Source organism: Onychomys torridus, unplaced genomic scaffold, assembly GCF_903995425.1.
Source record: "Onychomys torridus unplaced genomic scaffold, mOncTor1.1, whole genome shotgun sequence".
NCBI classification, from domain to species: Eukaryota; Metazoa; Chordata; class Mammalia; order Rodentia; family Cricetidae; genus Onychomys; species Onychomys torridus.
In genome coordinates this window covers 2273813-2292833 of record NW_023412870.1, presented here as the reverse complement: position 1 = coordinate 2292833, position 19021 = coordinate 2273813, and the positions used below count along the sequence as shown (strand labels likewise).

Sequence of the window (19021 nt, the reverse complement as noted above, 5' to 3'; positions counted from 1 at the left end):
TTGAGGGTTCTACTGGGGCTCGTTCTGCCCCGCATCTCCAGGCTTTTCTCTATTTTTCCCCCCCTCTTTGCTGCCTGCTTCTGCCCCGTCACACCCTGGGCACTCTTTTGTTTTTAATTTCCAGTTGCTATGACATAGAGGAGAAAAGAGCGTTCGGTATTCTCTAGATCACAGGTGCACGTGGTAAATAATTCACCCCAAGTGCTGAGCTTGCTTACAGGTTATGAACTTGAGGGGAAAAGGTTAAATGGAATGTTCATTCCAGTTTTGTTTTGAGTGGTGGTTTGTAAATAGGCAATTCATTCATCTGAATAAGCTCCGCCTTCCTCTTTCCCTACTGAGAAAGGAGAGGATCCAGTACCATACCAGGTCAGTAAAATCTCAAGAGGATGCTCTGGAGAGGGAGACAGGACTGGAGGATGTTCCAGTGTCTCTTGTCTACAAGAGTCTTGTCATCGGCAGAGGCTCCTGGAAACTGTCCTTACTGGGATCTCTGATTGTGGGTCTAAGCCAAGGAACACCTGGTACTTCCCTGTGCACAGACCTGACCTCAATATAAACTGGAGGTTTTTGTTTGTTTGTTTGTTTGTTTTAATGGCCTCTAGCAGGAAATATCGGTATATAAAAACCAACAAGAGAGAATTTCTGTGGCCATGAGTAGATCCTGGCATCGGTGAGAACTAGGGGGTCTAGTTCCTTGCTGGTGAAGTCAGACACATTGTTGCAGATTTGCTAGGTGTTGTCAATAAAGGAGGCGTTTTCAGGCCCAGAAGCAACAGGGCCACAGTTAGTGTGGCAGGGACAGCGTTGCTCCTGCAGGGTCGGGAGAACGAGTGGTTAGCGCTGGAACACATTCTCTTTTCTAGGTTCCAGTTTCCAGCGCTTAGAAGGGAACGCAGCTTCTAGTCTGACTACCTTGTTGACCATAGCTTTTCCACCTCAGACATGCAATCCCTTGGTTGGCCTCTGGCCTGCTCATTATGGTCAGCGCAGCTCTGGAGGAAATTACTATCCTAGTGGTTAAGAATGTTCTTTCAGTGTCCACGGCTGTGCCATGGACTCTTCTACCCGTGGGACTGTGACCACTTTCCTCCCAGGTGGATAACCCTGCCCTCCAGGCATAGGCCGCCTTAAGGATCCACCTAGTGGCTGCTTTCTACCCTAAACCCTTGGCCTCTTGGCCAACAGTTTCTCTTGATAAGTGGCCAGAATGGCCGGCAAATGCTCTGGTCTGGATGCAGGCCCAGCATGTCTGAACAGCTTGCTGGCAGAGTCCAAAAGGACTCACGAGCTACATGCAACCCGTTTCGGCGACACTAGCGTCTGGTATGAACTTGAATAACCAGGAGTTGTCTCTCCAAAGGCCTCCAGCCTGTGCATCTGGGCACCAACAGGAGACGGGCACCAGAGGTAAACCTGGAGGACCATGGATGCCTGTCAGCTGTGGCTGATAACAGACAGGACAGTAGTCCTGGATTGTGACGTTTCATAGGACTGGCAAAGAACCGATGGCCATTCTCCTTCTCTAGAGCTGTGTAAATTTTAGCTGGGAACCTGGCTTCTGATGTGCAGCTAGGCCGGCTATATGATGATAGTCTATCCAACATGATGCAAAGTAGGAAGTGTTAATAGCCTGGGGAAAGGGCTTCCAGGCAAGTCCAGCCCTGCAAAGAGCCCCCCAATGCTAACCTCCGTGATAACATGCTTTAGAACTGGACCCGTGTGGCAGCCGCTGACCATAGTTTGAGAGGAACTTGTTTCAGCTGAGTGAGCTGGCTACAGCCCAGCTCCTCACACCCCTCGGCTCTCCTCACCTCCTCTGGTGACCCTTTGTGTGCTCTACCCTACACACGGGCCTCCCTGGTACTTGGAGTGCCCCATCTCGCTTTTCTCTAGGAACACTTTCTTCCCCAGCCTCCCACTTGGCTGTTCTTGTCCCTTCCGGAAGTCTTTGCTTCATTCCATCTTTCTAAGACCCGCCTTGACCCACTTACTGCTCCAACACACTTTAGCTCCAGTCTTCTCGCTCACATTTGATGACTTTTAAACTCTCTCACCCACTGAACCCCGAGGGGAAAACCAGGAGTCCGCCTGCTTCCTTCCCTTCAGTACGCCTGCAGACACACGGCAGCAAATGGAGACGACGTGGAATGTGGTGTCAGGAAAACAAGGTGGAAGGGCGGAGACGCGGCAGCCAAGCCTGCACTTCTGCCCAGCATTAGGAGCACATGTCAGAGCAACCACCGCGCTTGAGATTTGGTTCCTGCTGCACAAATGCGCCACGCCTGAGCTGGTTTGTTGAATCAGCTAGAGTAAATCTTGTTGATAAGCTGGGGCAGTTACTTCCATCCTCTCTAGCATCTCTGTGTCCAAAATGAAGCTAAAACCCAGGTGAGTCGGTTCTTAGTAAGATACCAAGATGATGGAAGACCCAGCCCACAAAAGGCTCAACACAAGTAGCTGCCCTGAGCTACCTCCACGCAGAAGGGCTGAGCAGGCTCTGAATTTCACTGAGGTGAGGTATTTGGGTGCAGGTGGCTGTCTGCATCTTGTAACTCAGACACTGTAACTCAAACGCTGAGTGTGTATGTGGTAGGTGTGACCTGTGGTCCCCAGTGCCCCTTAAGTCCCTTCATGTGCAGGAAAAAATATCAACCTCCAGACACAGGATCCGGGAACAAAGGAACTTCTACTTGGTAAGATGTAGGGAGAACAGGATCACCAGAGCCCCGACTCTAAGTCTAGGGAACTGTTGGAACCAGCGTCACACCAGAAGCTCCAAGGCAACCCTCCCCTTCCCAGAACAAAGGAGACACAAGACAGTCAAGCAAGGCACAGGGTGATGAGCGATCACACGCAGGCGTGTTTGGGATTTTATCATTTTATCTCCACCTCCTCATTCTTGCGTCACAGGGACTTCGGTCTGCTTCCTTTTACAAAATGAGGAAGGTGTCAACCTCTGAGGTCCCACTGCACCAACAGCAGGCAGCTCTGTCCTCATGAACAGCCTGAGAAGGAACGCCAGCATGGGTGTGAGCAGAGCTCAGAGTCCCCGGGCACCGGGAGCCTCTTCTCTCAGCTGCTGGAGGTGGGAGGCTGCCTGGTCCAGCTTTGACAGTTCCAGGCGGAGGGAGGAAAGCTGGACAAGGAAAAGGATGAGAATGGGTGAGCTGGCCTCCCCACCTATCCTCCACCCCCCAGGAACTCAGGCTTACCCTCTGCTGCCTCTCTGCAAGCCCCTCTGATGCAGTCCGGTTCAAGAGGTCATCAAGCTGTTTCTGTAACTTCTGCCTTCGGGCAGCTAGCCGAGGTAGCTGGCTCTGGGGGTCCACCAGGCCCTGCGGAACAGGAGAGAAATCAGCACACCTGCAGCCTGCTCAGCCTCCATCCTAAGGCCTTCCCTTCCACCCCTCCTCCTCTGAAATCCCTCCAATCCCCTCTGGTCACCTGCAGCTCCATGTAGATCTTCATGGTGTCATCCAGTGGGGCCAGGGCCCAGCCTGAGGGAGCTGGTGCCCCTGGGGGCAGGAACCCTACAGCCCCACAGTGGCTCAGGGTGCTGAGGGGCTCCAGGAAGGGCTGGAATAGGCCCTGTTCTGCTGGGTCTGAGCTCTGGAGCAGTACTAGTGGAGGCAGGGACAGTGAATCAGGGGCAGCGTGGGCATCCTCGCCCACACGTGCTGCCCTTCCCTGACAGCCCCTCCTTGAAGACACCCAGGACCAGCCTCACCTCGAGGTCGTGCTTTTGTAAGCTGGTAGGTGGCTCGGAGGGCCCGTAGTGCCTGTACAACCTCTTGGACTCTGGAGAAGCGGCGTTCCAGCTCAGGCTGGCGCCAGGACTCCTGGTGAAGAAACCAGAGTCAGTGAGGAAGTTCCTGGGAAACTCAGCATTGATGTTGCTGTACCCTCTATCCACCTGCCTCATCAGCAAGCATAATGCTCCGCCTCCAGGAGCAGGGCAACGTGTGAGGGCGCCACCTACAGATTGGCACAGCCAGTGGCTGACGCTTGTACTCACTCTGAAGATACCAACCAATCCCAACCGGGCCAGAAATCTAAATACCATCAAAACACAGAGCCCAATGAGGATCAGATTTACATCTACAACAATTTTACTTTGTAAGCATGCATTTATGTGTAACACATGCATGCCTGCTGGATCCCCTGGAACTGGGACTACAGCTATGAGCCACCAATGTGGGTGCTGGGAATTGAACCCAGGTCTTCTGTAAGAACAAATGCTCTGTAACTGCCGAGCCACCTCTCTAGCCCCAGACTTTCCTTTATCCCCCCCCCCCTTTTTGCGATAAGGTCTCTATGTAGTCCTAGAACTTGATATGTGTACCAGGCTGGCCTTAAACTCTCAAAATCCTCCTGCCTCTGCCTCCCAAGTTCTAGGATTAAAGGTGTGCATCACCACACCCAGCGCAAACTCTAAGCCTGAAGACATTGAGACAACAGTAGGTTGGGCATGGTGGTACTTGCCCCTAATCCCAGCATTTGGGAGGCAGAGGTAGGTGGGTCTACGTAATGAGTTCCAGGACAGTCAGGGCTATAAAGAGAGACCCTGTCTCAAAAAAGTGGGGCCGGGGAATGGCTCGGCACATAAATGCTTGCCAAGCATCTCCCGGGTTGGAAACCCACGTAAAAAGCCCCGTGGCTAAGTGACAGTGATCCCTCAACCTTCAGCCATCCCAAGGCTGCCCCTGCCCATGACTCACCAGGCTGTGGGCACTGGGGTAGGGAGCCACACAGATGCTGGGGGCGAGGGGACCACCGTGCCTGGGGGGCAGCCTTTGCCAAAGCTCTTCTGCCAGGAAGGGCATCAGTGGCGCGAGGAGGCGCAGACCAATATCGGCACAGGAGAACAGGACCTGAGGGGGTCCTGGGGGACAGGGTACATTCGACAACACTGGCTTCACCGCTTCCTACGGAGGAAGCTGACAGGTAGTACAGCCACCACACCGCACCCTGCCTCTCTGTCACTGCTGTGCCGGTGGGGACCAGCTCCTGGGACGGGAAGATGCTCTCCAGCTACACTAAGGGACTGAACATCACCAGTACCATGCTATCCCTGGGTGTGCAAGTGAACAGGGCCCAAGCAGTGATTCCCAGAGGAGGGGAGAGGAAGCGGTAGAGTTTAGGGGGAAAAAAAAGGGTTTTGGTCTTTTATTGCTTATCAGAAGAAGACAGAGGTTTTTCCCTGCAGTGCTGGAGATAGAACCCAGGTCCCTGAGCTTGCTACCTAGGCAAGTCTATAATGCGCCATGTCCCCTGCCCTGGAACAAAGCTAAGGAACAGCCCCACTGCAAGTCCTAAACAACCCTGAGTGCCTAAGTGGGGAACTGAAGTGGACAGGCACTCTGGGTGACTGTCATGGGACACTGCGTAAGACCCTGGTCTGAAACCCCCCACTGTCCTCCCAGGATGTAGCTGCCCACATTGTAAATGCAGCAGCTATAGGGGCTGAAGCAGCCGCCTCTGCCCTCTTTCCTAGACCCTTCCTCACTAGGACAGGCAGGCAGCAGCTCTGGGCAGGCCAGTGAAGGAGGAACATGCTTTTCTTGATCAGGGGACAACTGGACATACCCGTGGAGCTCTGGAAACTGTTAGGCTGTGCCCTCCCACTCACCAGGTAGACGTCACAGAGGTTGTGGAGCCAGAAATGATACAGGGTGTGGGTGACGAGCGAAAGTTCCCGGGTGAGGAAGCCCCTCTCACATTCGTGGGCTGCAAAGGCCAAGCGGCTCAGAATCCAGGCGTCCATGTGGGAGGACGGAGACACCTGCACGCAGGCGGCCGTGAGGACCGGGATGGCTGGACCCCTTTCCTGACACCTCTCCAGGCTAGCTGCCCTCCCACCTTCTCTGCCGGCTGGGGTACGAAGTCCTCCCCCAGAGCGCGGAGGATAAAGCGCAGGGCATTCCAGAGCTTGTTGCAGAAATGGCGGTAGTTCAGGACCTCAGAGACAGACAGGTGCAGGTCGCCCCCTGCAGGGAAGAACAAGGAATCTCCTCATCCTCAGCCAGCAGTGCTGTCCACACAGGTCCCTCTGCCGTACCACCACCAAGGCTCACCCAGGATTCCATGGGAGCATAGTGCAAATCTCAGGGCATCTGTCCCACACTCAGGGATCCCGTAAGGAAAGTCCTTTTTCTGCAACCAAAGGAAGACAGGTGTGGCCAGTGCCTTCGAGGCTGCAGAGGAAGCTGGCAGCCAAGGGCTACAGGTCCCACCTGTGCTGCAGCTGCAATGGCTAGCTCTCCCAGGTCCAAGTTGCCATCTCTCAGCTTGGCCTGCAGCACCTGGGGATGAGCAGGACATTCATGGCCCAAGGTCACGGCCACTCTCTCCATGCTCTCCTCCAACCTCTTCATCCCTTGAGCAAAAGCCTTTGTTCTTACCTGCAGCTCCTGCCCACTAATGATATCCCGTGGGTCTAGCACATTCCCTAGGGACTTGCTCATCTTCCGGCCTTGCCTGTCCCGAACCATGGAATGAAGAAGCACCTGGAGACATGGACAGGGTCAGCAGAAGGGCTTAGGGACCAGGAGGGAGGACAGGCATTCGGGGCACTGGAGTACGTTACCTTGCTGAAGGGGAGCTGCCCTGTGAGCTGGGTCCCCAGCATGACCATGCGGCCCACCCAGAACATCAGGAGGTCACTGCCAGTTTCCAGAAGTGAAAGGGGGTAGAAACGAGCAAGGTCTGGCGTCTAGGACGACAAGATGCGCAGTAAGGCCCCCGCCTGCCTCGGCCAGGCCTGTCCACCTGTGTTACGCCCACCCCACCTCACCTCTTGGGGCCAACCCAGGGCAGAAAAGGGGAAAAGCGCCGACGAGAACCAGGTATCCAGGACGTCCGGGTCTGGGGACAGAACAGGGAACAGCGACAGCTAGGACCTCTTGTCTCAAATCTCCGTTCCCAGCGTCCCTCACAGACCTGGCCAGCCTCTGCCACGCACTCACCCCTCTCCAGGGTCAGGTCGGCCCCTGGTCTCCCGGTCTGTTTTGCCGCTGCCGCTCTGGCCTCAGCCTCTGACCGCCCGACCACCCAAAGTTCCTTCCTGTCGTCCTGAAGAGAGGGACAGGGAGCCAAGGGGGTAAGTGTGGCAGGCTCCTCTAGAGGGGGGTCTAGAGGAGGTTCCACCGTCCCGGCACTGAGCTCCCGCCACCTGGCAAGGCTTCCTTCCACACCCCGCTGCCTCTCACCAACCTCTGCCTTCTCTCCAACCACCCGGTAGGCTGGAATCTGATGGCCCCACCACAGCTGCCGGGAGACACACCAGTCCCTGTCAAATGAGATGCCAGTTAACGCTGCACTGGGACCAGTGGTCCTCGCCCTCCCACCTTCGTGAGAGCCCCCTTACCCAATGTGGGCAAACCAGTGCTGCCAGCTCTTCTGGTGGAAGGAGGGCCAGAGCGCCAGGGCCCCCGACTCCACAGCCTGGAAAAAAGGTGGCCGCGCCTTTAGTCCTAGTCCCAGGAGACCCCTGTGAGTTTGAGGTCAGTGTGGTCTACGTAACCAAGTTCCTGTCCAGCCAGACTCTGACTCAAACTGCAAAAGGTGGTCAGTGCGACGGCTGAGCAGGCCGATGGCTGCGCAGGCCGACGGCTGAGCAGGCCGAGCTCTTGGCTCAACCGCATGACGACCTGAGTTCTCGCCACACAGAAGCATCGAATCCAGTTGATCCTCCCATCTCCACCAGGGTACCACACCACGCTCGCAATTAAATAACTTCAAGTTTTAAACACGGTGTCCGTGTATGATGTACATGCACACACATACAGAGGTCACAGGACAACTTGTAGGAATCAGTTCTTTCCCTCTACCACGTGTGTTTGGGGGAATTGAGCGCCTGTTGCCAGGCTTGGCAGCCAGAGCTTTTGCCTGTCAAGCCTGGCAACAAAAAGATCTCAGAAAGGACCCAGAATGCTGTCCAAGAAGATTCTGGGCTAGAACAAGGGACAGCCAGCAGGCCGCCTTCTTCTGTCACCACCAGACCCTTCATGACAGGTTCTCAGACGCTCCCCTCCTCCCCATACTGGGGCCTCACCTTGGCAGCTCGGTCTCCCATTTCCTGGCAGCGGACAAACCACTGGCTCTTCAGCAGGTATTCCACCACGTCCCCGGAACGGCTGCAATGGTAGCAGGGTTAGGTACCAGGTTAGGTACGAGGTAACAGCTGGGGACAAAATCTCACAGAAGCCTGGCTTGGTGGCACCTCTTTATAATCCTAACACAGAACCACACTGTAACCTGGGGTACAGAGCCCCGGGACACCCGGCACAGAACCACACTGTAACCCGGGGTACGGAGCCCTGGGACACCCGGCACAGAACCACACTGTAACCCGGGGTACGGAGCCCTGGGACACCCGGCACAGAACCATACTGTAACCCGGGGTACAGAGCCCCGGGACACCCGGCACAGAACCACACTGTAACCCGGGGTACGGAGCCCCGGGACACCCGGCACAGAACCACACTGTAACCCGGGGTACGGAGCCCCGGGACACCCGGCACAGAACCACACTGTAACCCGGGGTACGGAGCCCCGGGACACCCGGCACAGAACCACACCACACTGTAACCCGGGGTACGGAGCCCAGCCTGCTGTCTCCCGTGGCCTTCATCCATCCCCTTCGGGATGGCCCCGGTGGAGGATTAAAATGGCGCTACCTGCAGATGGGCAGTACCATCGGGTGCTCCTGTAGGTCCCGGAACAGGCCCCGCTCCCTCAGCGTGCACACAATCTTTTCCCGGGCCACAAATCGGTGAAGACCCTGGGGAAAGCGACAAGATTAGAGGCCCCGGACAGGATGAGGCAGGGCAGAGGGTGTCTACAGGAGATGGGTAACACCAGGGCGGGCCCCACCTGTAGCCAGTCTCCACAGAGGGGCGTCATGGTCCCATCCTCTGCAATGACACTCAGTGGGGCCAAGCCATGCCGGGCTCCCATCTCGGCGTCTGCTGGACTGTGAGCAGGAGTCACCTTCACGGCCCCTGGGAGAAACAGCTGCTGTGGGATGGCACTGATCATGGTCTTGGGTTTCAAGAAGCATGGATCCCACACCTCGCCCTCTGCCATGACAGTCCACCGCCGCTCCCACGGCTCGCCCACTTCGTTCCCTCCCTTGTCCCCTTGTCGTCCACACACCTGTGCCCACACGCGGCTCAACACTGGTGTCTGTGATGAGGGGGAGAAGCTGTCCTGTCAAAGGGTGACGAAGCCGTCGCCCATGCAAATGCTAAAGGGAAGGTGAGCAGTTAGGGGAGGTTCAGGTATGGGGCAGAGGCTCTGGGCCCTGAGAACCCCCAGGGCAAGGGCTGGAAGGCGGAAGGGAAGCGGAGGGTGAGGCCCAGCCAGTGAGCCAAGAAGCAGTGTCTGAGCAGCCCCTCCACCGCTACTGTGAAGGCAGCCACAGGAAGCACACAGCCAGTGAGTGTGGCGGGGACACCAACGGGCAGCAGCTGCATTTGGTCTGGAGGCCAAAGCTAATTAACCCCGAGCACGAGGAAAAGCAGAATATCAAAACCAGGAAGTGAGCCTAGTTAGAGGCACCGCAGGGCTGAGAGGGGGGGTCTCAGAAGAGGGGGCGAACAGCGAAGAAAGGGTGCAGGCGGAGGGCAGGCACACTCCAGTCACTCACTGTGTATCGAGGGTCGTCCGGGTGAACGGCCACAGCCACATCTCCAGGCAGCGTCTCGGGCCTGGTGGTTCCCACCACAATCTCCGCACCTGGAGACCAGCATGCAAGCACTGAGGTCAGCCGTCACCCCGGCCCTCCGCCGACACAGGGGAAGTGGGTACAGCTGAGGGCAGGCAGACAAGGTCCAGCTGGCCCCATCCTGCCTCTTGCCCTTTTCTGAACTATCTGAACACTTACGAACTACACTTTACAATTAACCTTCCTTTGCACTGTTTTATTGAGACAGGGCCTCATGTAGCCCTGGCTGGCTTAGAACTTGCTATGTAGACCAGGTGAGCCTTAAACTTGGGAGTGCTCCCACCTCTGCCTCCCAAATGCTGTGGTCACAATTAATGCACCACCATTAGCTTAGAACTGATCTTCCACCTCTTTCCTTAGTGAAAGACTCTTGTAGAATCCTACTAAGTTCCCAGAGAAGCGGTCCACGTGTGCTTTTCTTCCCCCAGAATCCCCAGAGTAAGGACCCACAACAGGAAAACTACCGGGGTCCCAGCAACCCACCATACGCTCGAGAAAATGGGAAGCAGAGCTAAGAGGGAAACTTTCAGGACTACACTCACCGGGCTCGCCATCCACAGGGAAGGCGACAGAGACAAGGAGCCCGAAAGACACAGGGGTCGGGCAGCCTGGCAGCTGGAGCACGGTGCGGCCAGGCAGGGGCCGGCTCTCCACCTGGGAGGTTGAGGAGGCAGGTGAGAAAGCAGTCTTTCCGCAGAGCTCACATGCAGGAGTCCCACGGCCATCCACCCAAATCCCATCCTCCACAGTCAAGTCACAGAGCTCAGAAGCCATGGCAGCTCACTGTGCTGAGCACTGCGCAAATTCTGTGACTCTTGACAATGTCCCTACAAGGCAGTCCGGCCACCGTCTGATTGACGGGTGAAGAAGCAGAGTGGCTACAGCTTGAGAAAATCAGACGCAGTTGCCTGCGGCAGGGTCCTGACTCCGCCAGCCTGCTTTTCTTCCTCTTCCTCACCTCAATGTCTGAGATGGCTGATCGCAGGGTACACGACCAGTTGACAAGCTGACGGTTCCGGTACAACAGTCCCGAGCTGTAGAGTCGTACAAAAGCTTCCGTCACAGCTGCCGAGGAGCCCTAGGATGACCTGAGTGTCCACACCTGGCGTCCTCCCTCGGCCGAACCCAGGGATTCCCTCGTTCCTCTCCCAACACATTCCACACTGGTCTCTAACACCCTCCCCACAAAACCCACAGGGACCATAACATGAACTCACAGCGTCCATCGTGAAACACTCTCGATCCCAGTCCAGAGAGGCACCCAGAGCGCACAGCTGCTCATAGATCTCCCCTCCTTTCCTGTGCCAGAGATTCTTATCAGTAAACATGACCAGAGCACCTCCCACACACTCACCAAGGATGCTCAGCAACGCCAGGTACCAGAGGAAATAAAGCACATGGGGCACTGGCCCAGCAGTCTCGAAGCCGATGGAGACAGAACCACACACCCAGGGTGGGGCTTTTCATGGCTTTGAAAGACACATAAAGGTCTCTGCAGGGGTGTCTGAACTTTTGGCTTCTCTGAGCCACATAGGATAAATAACTGTCTTGGGCTACACCCAATGGTGTCTAAGCTGTGGCCCCTGGGTTATGCGAACATACACACACACACACACACACACACACACACACACACACCCCTAAAGCTGCAGCCCATGGGTTGTGAGCAGATATATACATTTATTCTGCATAGCACTGTAACATGACATTGACATTCAGAAAGTTCACATTTGAGAATTATGCAATAGAGGGAAAACACACACACACACACAAAGTCCTCAAAATGTTTTAAGTAAATTTACAGTTCACAACTATGCTGGGATGCACAAGGCCCATGTTGCACATGTCCGGCAGGAGCAGCCACTTGGTGAAAAACGTAAGAAAGCAGGAGACAGAAGCACGTGACAAGACATGGAAGGGGACGGGCCTGGGTGCACAGAAGCGGTGATGATAAATGAGGGGGAACAGACAAGTGGACAGGTTTAACAGCACACACGTGCATACATCCATTCGTGTATACACACACAAATGTGTGCATTCTGACATAAACATGGCGCACAGAGCTCGGACACCCTGTCCGTCAAATGCTCAGTCCCAGAGCTTCTGCTCTTCTGAGGTGGTTAGGAAGAACCGATGCTACCAGTCAGAGGTGGAGGTGAGCAGAGGTTCAGCTGTTTGTGCACCCCATCACCGTACTCATGTTTCCACTGCCACACGGCCGTAAGGAAGTCTTCGCGGCTCAGCTCGTGTCTCCTCACGCCCTGCTCTTTCCACAGCTGTCTCTCCACCACAGCCTGGCGTGGGGCCAAGGGTGAACCAAGAGCTAGTCAGGTTGCTTTGGATAAGGACAGCACCACCAACCAAGAGGAGGAAATGGGACAAGCGACCCACCTGTGTAGCAATGCCTGCGTGGTCTGAGCCGGGAACCCACAGCACTCGATCCCCTCGCATCCGGTGCCTGAGGACAGAAACACTGTAGGGGACCCTTGAACTGGCTTACCCTCATGCGGTCCGGCACTCCCAACCTTCCCTTCAGGAACTGCAGCAGCCCCATTTCCTCTCACCAACGCACAAGGGCATCCTGGATCGCCACTGTGAGTGCATGGCCGACGTGCAGGGAGCCGGTGACATTGGGAGGTGGGATACACATGGAAAAGGTCTCCTCTGTAGCATGGGGCAGCCGTGCCTAGAAGGAACGAGGAAGTCAGAAGCACGAGAGGGGACTGCATGTCACGGGGTGTGTGTGGGTGTGTGTGTGTGTGTGTGTGTGCCTGGTGCCCTCAGGGTGAAAAGAACTTCAAGGAGGCCAGGTGGTGGTGGCACACACCTTTAATCCCACCACTTGGGAGGCAGGAGGCACGTAGCTCTCTGTGAGTTTGAGGCCAACCTGGTCTACATAGAGACCCTGTCTCAAAAAAACAAAATGATGATGATGATAATGATAGAAGCCTTTGAAGAAGCCAGGGGCCAAAAGAAAGCTCAGCTGTGAAGCTGGCCCGTGCCCACCAAGTTCAAGGGCTGCTCACTCTGTCCTAGGGACCTCGCAGCCCTGTTCTGCCCAGCACTAACCTGATACTCTGGCTTGAAGAAGCCCTCTCGCACCCACCACTGGTACCAGGCCGCCTCAACGTATCGAGGACTGTAAGCAGGGGGCAGGGGCCCAGAAACGTCTGTACAAGCAGAAGAGGGATCCACCAGTGAACTGCATTTCAGCCGAACAAAGAGCAACAAAATCACAAAAACCGCATCCTAGAGCTTACCTTTCTTTTCACCTGGCTCAGTGGGGATTTCATACAATACTACCTCCTTGTGACTCCAGGCCTTAGTGGGCACTGCAGGTGACTGTGGGAGGAAACGGGTGAGGAGGTAGGGAGTTTGCAATTCCCAGTACTCCACGGTCATCTGGATCCCGCACCAGCCTCCTTCAGCCCCTTCCCAAGTCCTGGAGGAACAAGGACTGACCCCTGACCTTGCTCTTCTCGGCTAGCCCAGCCTCCAGGGCCGCCTGCTTCTCCCGCAGGCGCTTCTGCTTGGCTTCACGGTTCCTCCGGGAGAGGGGCGAGCCATGGAGCTCTGGCTGTGTACAAAGTGGCTGGGGCCTGGAGAGACCCCATGGGGGCCTCAGCACCCAAAGCGGTGGCCGGAGAGCGGCCGGAGGTAAATGAGGCATCGGGAGTGTTTGGGAAGAAGTCAAGGTCTGCTCATTGAGAGGACATGGGACTTTACGAGCTCACACTCCCTCACTCCCAGCAGCTGGACCCCTCACTATGTCCTTCCGCCTAGGGGCGGAGCGCACGCTGTCAACAGCATTCTGGAGTCACTGAAACCAGGGCGGCCGGAGGAGGCGGGGGCTCTGGCCGTCACCCTGCGCTGACGCGGACACGCGGGAGAGAAGGCCGGCGGTCGGACACCAGGGAGCCCCCAAAGCCCCACCACGCGCCTGTATCCGGAACGCCAAGGCGGACTCTCCACGCGGACGGACCGCCGCCGGGTGCGCGCGCGCACAGGGGCGGGGCCGCGCCGGCGCGTGCGTAGAAGACACTCGCTCCAAGGGTTTTGTGTACAAGTGGGTACCACCACCTAGGATGGGAAAACGCGGCAGGCATCCGGAGCCGCTTAGCTTTTTTTCCTTAATTTTATTAAACAAGAAGTGTCCCGGTGTGTAAACAAAATACATCTGAGTTGGAAAGCTGCCCGCCCGCCCGCCCGCCCGGGCCCAGACCCGGCGGCTCAGGAGCTGTGCTTCTGCCGCTTCCAAAAGCGCTTGACGTCGCTGTGCCCGGCCGGCGTCACCACCATCAGCCGCTTGGCCGAGTTCTCGAACACCAGCACGCCCAGCTCCCGCGCGTGGGCCAGCAGCAGTTCAAAGTCCACTTGCGACAGGAACTGGTTATACAGGACGCCTGGGGTCGGGTGGGACAAGCAGGAGGTGAGGGGCTGCAGTGGCCTCAGCCCCTCCGGGCGGCATCCCCGCAGAGGCAGCAGGCCAGTTCTAAGATCGAACTCTCCACGGATGACTGTCTGTTCACCTTAACACTCGTGGCATCCAGACATTTGAAAAGACAACAGAATACCACGAGAAAAACCATGCAAACCTACCCGGGGAGATGACGGGACTGCCCTGCCTCTTACCCTCACCTAACTAACTTAATCCAAACCTCACTGATTTGGGACATATTTCCTGCTACAAAAACATCAAAATAAAGGACCAGCTTTTCTCTCCCTCTCTGTGGGAGAAATAAGAAAGAAATGCACACCACCTTTTTCATTCACCACGGCCAAATTGCTGGCCTTATCTCTTTAGCCAATGACCAAGACTGGATCAACAGAAGCCTCTCACCTTCAGTGAAACGAAGTCTGTCCCTTTCTAGCTCCCACAGCCGAATCTGGTCTGTTATGGTGGGAGGCAGCACAGGAGTCTGCAGGGACAAGGGTGGGGCTATAGGACCCAGGGCAGGTGCCCAAAGCAGTCTCTGGTTTAGATGCCCCTTTCCTATCCATCCTCTCATTGCTAGGTGCCCAGGCCGCCAGCTTCCGGCATCTTGGTACCCATCCATACCTGTTTGAGCATCACTGGATGGGCCCGTGTCCTTAGGAAATGGATTATCTAGGAAAACGCAAGAATACAGACAGCCATTGGAGCAGCCCCCAGTGTCACTGAAACAGCATCTCCTGTATTTGCCCAGCCACCGCCTGACAGACCTGAAGCTACGCTTCCATGACAGGGATATCTTGTCCCCAGGACAAGCCCAGCCCATCTCCGACCTCCTGTCCACGCAGGGTACCTGCTGGGCTGTGATGCCGCTGGCAATGGCCTGCTGCACACTCTCCCGGGTCACCTGCGCCACCACCATGTTGGGGAACCGATAGAGCATCTCAGAGAAGAGAGCCATCAGTGCGATCTGCAGCTCCGACTCTGCCCAGGGAAGAGGAGCAGTGAGGAGGCTGCCCATGCTGCCTTCCTCTAGCCCTGCCCTCAAGTGCTAGAGGACATACCAGAGCACTCCGGAACCATAAACATGGCCAGAACTGGATATCCTCCTGTGCACCCCCCACCCCCTTCCCATCCACCTCCACCCCGCCTCACCGGTGTAGGCATACAGTCGGTAATTGGTTTCTACGACAATGAAGCCTGGCTGGTGCACGGTGCCCCCAGCCCCGGAGACACCAGATGAGAGATTGATGGCCAGGCGCGTGGGGTAGTAACGCCGGGACTTCCTCTGGAAGGACACGGGGAAGCAGGGTCCTCTTTCAGATCGCCACCCCAACACCTTCCTGTTAGACATCAGATCCCCCAGTACAAAACCAACCTTTAACAACCCCCCTCAAACGGCCCAGCCACTCAGTCCTGGCGAGGGCTTTCTGCTACACCCCAGCACCCCACTCTCCTAGAAGCCAGGAGGCTAGGTGTGCGTACCTTCCTCTGGAAAACAAGTCCAAACTCACGCAGGTGTTGCAGGAAGTTCAACAAAGAATCACTCATGCCCTCTACGGAGTAGTCCTGGGGAGGAAGCGGCCAGCTGGGGCTGGGACACATCCCCACTCACCACCCAGCCCTCCTCCCTCTTGCCTTCTCAGCTAGCTCTGTGGTCATGCTCATCATCCTACTCCTCCTGACCTCTCTTTACCCCCCTGTCCTCCAGCCCCCTCCTCACCTTGCCCAGAGTAGAGAAACTGAGCTGGAAGAGGAAGGAGAGGATCTCCACTAGGTCCATGCCCCGACTCTGAGGAGAGAGGAGAGAAATGACAGGAGGAGGGGTTAGCAGCACAGGGTACGGGCTGTGACTGGGGGGGGTGGGGGGGGGGAGCTGAGAAGAGCGGGCACGCCGGCCTAGGCCCTGGCTCTTACCTGGGCTGTCTGAAGATACTGCAGCATGAAGTACCAGAGCTGGGCAGACGTGTCCAGTAGCAGGAACTGGAAGCCAGCAGAGGTGATACAGGGTGGCTCTCCAGGTTCAGCACTAGAAATGGAGGGGTGACGGGAGCAACATGCAAAGAAGGGCTACCCGTTTCCGGTTACACGTACTCGGACAGGCCTCAGCCAACTCTTCTCAAGCCCTCCTAACCCCAGGCCCCCACTTTATTGGAGACCCAAGAGCTAGTCGAGCGGGGAGCTGCTGTGCTCTGCCCTCCTTACCTTTTCATAAGTCCAGCCTGGCTGAGGAGCTGAGCCAGATCCTGGCTGACAGCTGCACTGGGGGAGCCCACCATGAAGTGCAAGACCACCTAGAGACAAAAGGGATCAGCCTGTGGTCTCCAGTCCCACAGGGAATGGGCACACAGCAGAGGCACACGCAGGCCCGATCCTCACCTCCCAGCGCTCCTCAGCATACTTGTCAAGTGAGGGGACGTCCCGGGCGTGCTTGTCTGGTCCCAGCTGACTGGTGTCATCAGACCAGGCCTTGCCCCTGTGGCCAGGATGGGCAGGAGTAAGGAGCCCTGTCTGTTTCCTGCTTCCCCATAGACCATGAGAAGAGGACATTTTCTACACCCTACACCCACACCCGGTCCAATGTATTTTTGAAGGAGCTTCCAAGTGGGGGTGGGCATAGGTTCTGGGGAGGCCTCTCAGGAGCTTCTCCTCCATCACTGTAATCAGCAGGTCCCCTGGCCTAGCTCAGGAAGAGAGGGAAACGACATACCCACCCAGAAGGGCAATTCGGAGGTTCTGGCGGAAGATGGGGTTGAGGATGAGGCCCTGGAGTCCACCAGGGAGCAGCTGGGTATGCCAGATACGGAGGCCACTCAGCAGCCCTGTACTTTCCTCCTGAGCCCTGGATGGAAGCAGAGGTGAGTGGTGTGTCATGAGCAGAAAGAAGACCCCCAGGGGCTCCACTTCTACCTTTCCAAACTGGTGGCCCTTGGAACAGTGTCCCAGAGTGAAGCTGTGCTTTCTGACCTCCGACGCCTGTACTGCAACACTAAGTAGAGCCTAGTTTGTGTGTTTGTGTTTATCATTGTTTGCTTCTGTTCTCTAAGTCAATTCCTTTCTTGTTTTGTTTCAGAGAGGGTCCTCTGAAGTCGAGGACAGCCTGAAAATTACTATGTAGCCTTTGAACTTCTGATCTTTCCATCTCTACTTCCCAACTTCTGGGACTGCTTTTTTCTTTTTTCTAAGTTAGCATACAACTAGTGAGTTACAGACATCACAGCTCTCCAAAGGGAAAACACTGCAAGTGTACTCTGGAGGGTGTTCCCTGCATAGGGCACAGCCTGTTGAAAGGCCCTAGGTTTGATCCCTAGCGTGTGTGTGTGTGTGTGTGTGTGTGTGTGTGTGTGTGTGTGTGTTGGACGTGCAGTTTGAGAATGCAGCCACTGGGCAGCCAGCACCAGCTGTGCTCAGGACTCACTTGCTGAACTCTTTCTTCACCCACAGGGCCACCGCAGCCTGCGGCAGAGGCTGCTCCAGAAAAAGCATCCGCATTACCCAATTCTTAGCCAAAGAAGGGAGTTCCCTGTAAAGTTCAGAGGCCAGATGTTACCAGAAACTGGCTGCACCTCAAACATCTCACACCTCTTTACCAGTCCCACCGCCCTCACAACCTCCTTCCGTTTTGGATCGCCACACTTTGGAGTGATGTCTAACACGCTGGTACTCACACTAGGCTCAGCCTCTCCCCATGACAACTAATCCCAGTCAGCAGACCCTGTTATATTCCCAAACCATGGTTCTTGCTTTGAAAGGCCCCTCACCTGAAGACAGCCAGACAAGTGGCAGGGTGCCCGTACAATCGGTCCAGCACCCCGGGGCTCAGGCCCCCTAAGAACTCCTGCAGATTCCTGCATTGCAGGTGCGCTCGGTTCAGTCCACCCCTTGCAGGGGTGCTCTCCATCACCTGAGAGGTACAAATGTCAGAAGTACTGCCCCACAATCCAGGCCAGTGTCACTTTGACTCCAGATCAGGTCCACTATAACCCATCACTTCTACACCTTCCTCTCTGGTGCCACTCATCATTTCTCTCAAACCTCTCATGTTCCTGCTTCTTCATCAAGCAGCTCAGGATCACCTTGAACTTGCTAGGTAGCCAAGGATGGCTTTGAACACCCAAGCCTTCAGTCTCCACTTCCCAAGTGCTGGGATTACAGGAATGCAGCAAAGCTGGCTTTTCATCCCACATCTCCCCTAAAGTTCAACCTTCTCTCAGTCTCCAACTGGTGGAATTATTCCCATTTTTGTGTATGGTCCTGAGGATCAAATCCAGATCCTCACCAGTGTGGACAAGTGACAGAATCACTTACTGTTCCATACTTGCAAAATTGTTTTGCATATCAACGAGGCCTCAAGTTCATCTAAGCAGTGGCAAAGTTGCTAATCTGAACCAGCCTACTTTCTCCCCCCACCCTCCTAGTCAGATCAGTCTATAAGCTCCAAACCTGTCAAGCCCTTAGCTCTCATCTGGAGACATGGCTATAAGCTGCCTCCATGCTTACCAACCTACATCCCTTTCTATCCCTTTCCCCGCAAGCCATCCTCACCCCTTTCACTGAGACCCACGCCGTCCGAGCTCCTCACTTCTCCCTGGCTTTTCTTTCACGCCACCTCTCGCTCAACTCTCCCTTAGCCCTCTCATACCCCCTCACCACTCGGATCCCCCTCGCGTACCCCGGGTCACGAGCCGTCGCTTAATCAGAGCCAATGTCTCGCATTGGCTTCTGGAATAAAGGATGAGAAAAACGGTGGGAGAGCCACGAAGTATTCCTCAGACAGGAACCAGCCAAAAAACCAGTCCAAAGGGAAGAGAACGCAGGGAAAAGTGTGAAGAGTAAAGGGGATGAGAACAGGCAACGCA

General features: G+C 55.8%; 2 protein-coding genes across 4 annotated transcripts; both read right to left on the bottom strand.

Annotated features, from left to right (window-relative positions):
* Window positions 1-2865: 2865 nt before the first annotated feature.
* Window positions 2866-13730, bottom strand: Vars2 (valyl-tRNA synthetase 2, mitochondrial). Of its 3 annotated transcripts, none has more exons than XM_036176341.1 (29): window positions 13200-13730; window positions 12991-13072; window positions 12800-12900; window positions 12295-12416; window positions 12122-12188; window positions 11927-12024; window positions 10948-11029; window positions 10689-10808; window positions 10273-10384; window positions 9653-9741; window positions 9160-9250; window positions 8878-9005; window positions 8682-8785; window positions 8057-8138; window positions 7370-7446; window positions 7216-7291; window positions 6969-7074; window positions 6797-6867; window positions 6590-6715; window positions 6405-6509; window positions 6237-6305; window positions 6078-6156; window positions 5863-5990; window positions 5633-5785; window positions 4722-4928; window positions 3731-3842; window positions 3448-3623; window positions 3216-3338; window positions 2866-3139 (listed from the first exon to the last, which is right to left on the bottom strand). In XM_036176341.1, the coding sequence occupies exons 1-29, from the start codon at window positions 13398-13400 to the stop codon at window positions 3044-3046; spliced, it is 3183 nt and encodes a 1060-aa protein (XP_036032234.1). In that variant the 5' UTR covers window positions 13401-13730; the 3' UTR covers window positions 2866-3043. The 3 variants fall into 3 exon arrangements, with proteins under 3 accessions (XP_036032234.1, XP_036032235.1, XP_036032236.1); XM_036176342.1 differs by having other exon boundaries at window positions 12303-12416; window positions 13200-13265; XM_036176343.1 differs by having other exon boundaries at window positions 12303-12416; window positions 13193-13257.
* Window positions 13731-13845: 115 nt separating this feature from the next.
* On the bottom strand, window positions 13846-19021 carry Gtf2h4 (general transcription factor IIH subunit 4). The gene is made up of 14 exons (XM_036176345.1): window positions 18835-19021; window positions 17924-18066; window positions 17581-17685; window positions 16873-17004; window positions 16542-16638; window positions 16368-16456; window positions 16080-16191; window positions 15886-15954; window positions 15648-15731; window positions 15318-15450; window positions 15016-15146; window positions 14790-14837; window positions 14571-14649; window positions 13846-14133 (listed from the first exon to the last, which is right to left on the bottom strand). Exons 2-14 carry the CDS (start codon window positions 18061-18063, stop codon window positions 13961-13963), a joined length of 1392 nt encoding a protein of 463 aa, XP_036032238.1. The 5' UTR covers window positions 18064-18066; window positions 18835-19021; the 3' UTR covers window positions 13846-13960.

Coding starts and splice junctions, on each gene's coding strand:
- Vars2 (XM_036176341.1), bottom strand. CDS start 13,400: ATGCCTCATTTACCTCCGGCCGCTCTCCGGCCACCGCTTTGGGTGCTG. Junction 12,189..12,294: donor CAGGATGCCCTTGTGCGTTG/GTGAGAGGAAAT, acceptor TTCTGTCCTCAG/GCACCGGATGCGAGGGGATC. Junction 5,786..5,862: donor TACCCCAGCCGGCAGAGAAG/GTGGGAGGGCAG, acceptor GCCTGCGTGCAG/GTGTCTCCGTCCTCCCACAT.
- Gtf2h4 (XM_036176345.1), bottom strand. CDS start 18,063: ATGGAGAGCACCCCTGCAAGGGGTGGACTGAACCGAGCGCACCTGCAA. Junction 15,955..16,079: donor AGTATCTTCAGACAGCCCAG/GTAAGAGCCAGG, acceptor CTCTCTCCTCAG/AGTCGGGGCATGGACCTAGT. Junction 15,147..15,317: donor CCGACTGTATGCCTACACCG/GTGAGGCGGGGT, acceptor TTCCCTGGGCAG/AGTCGGAGCTGCAGATCGCA.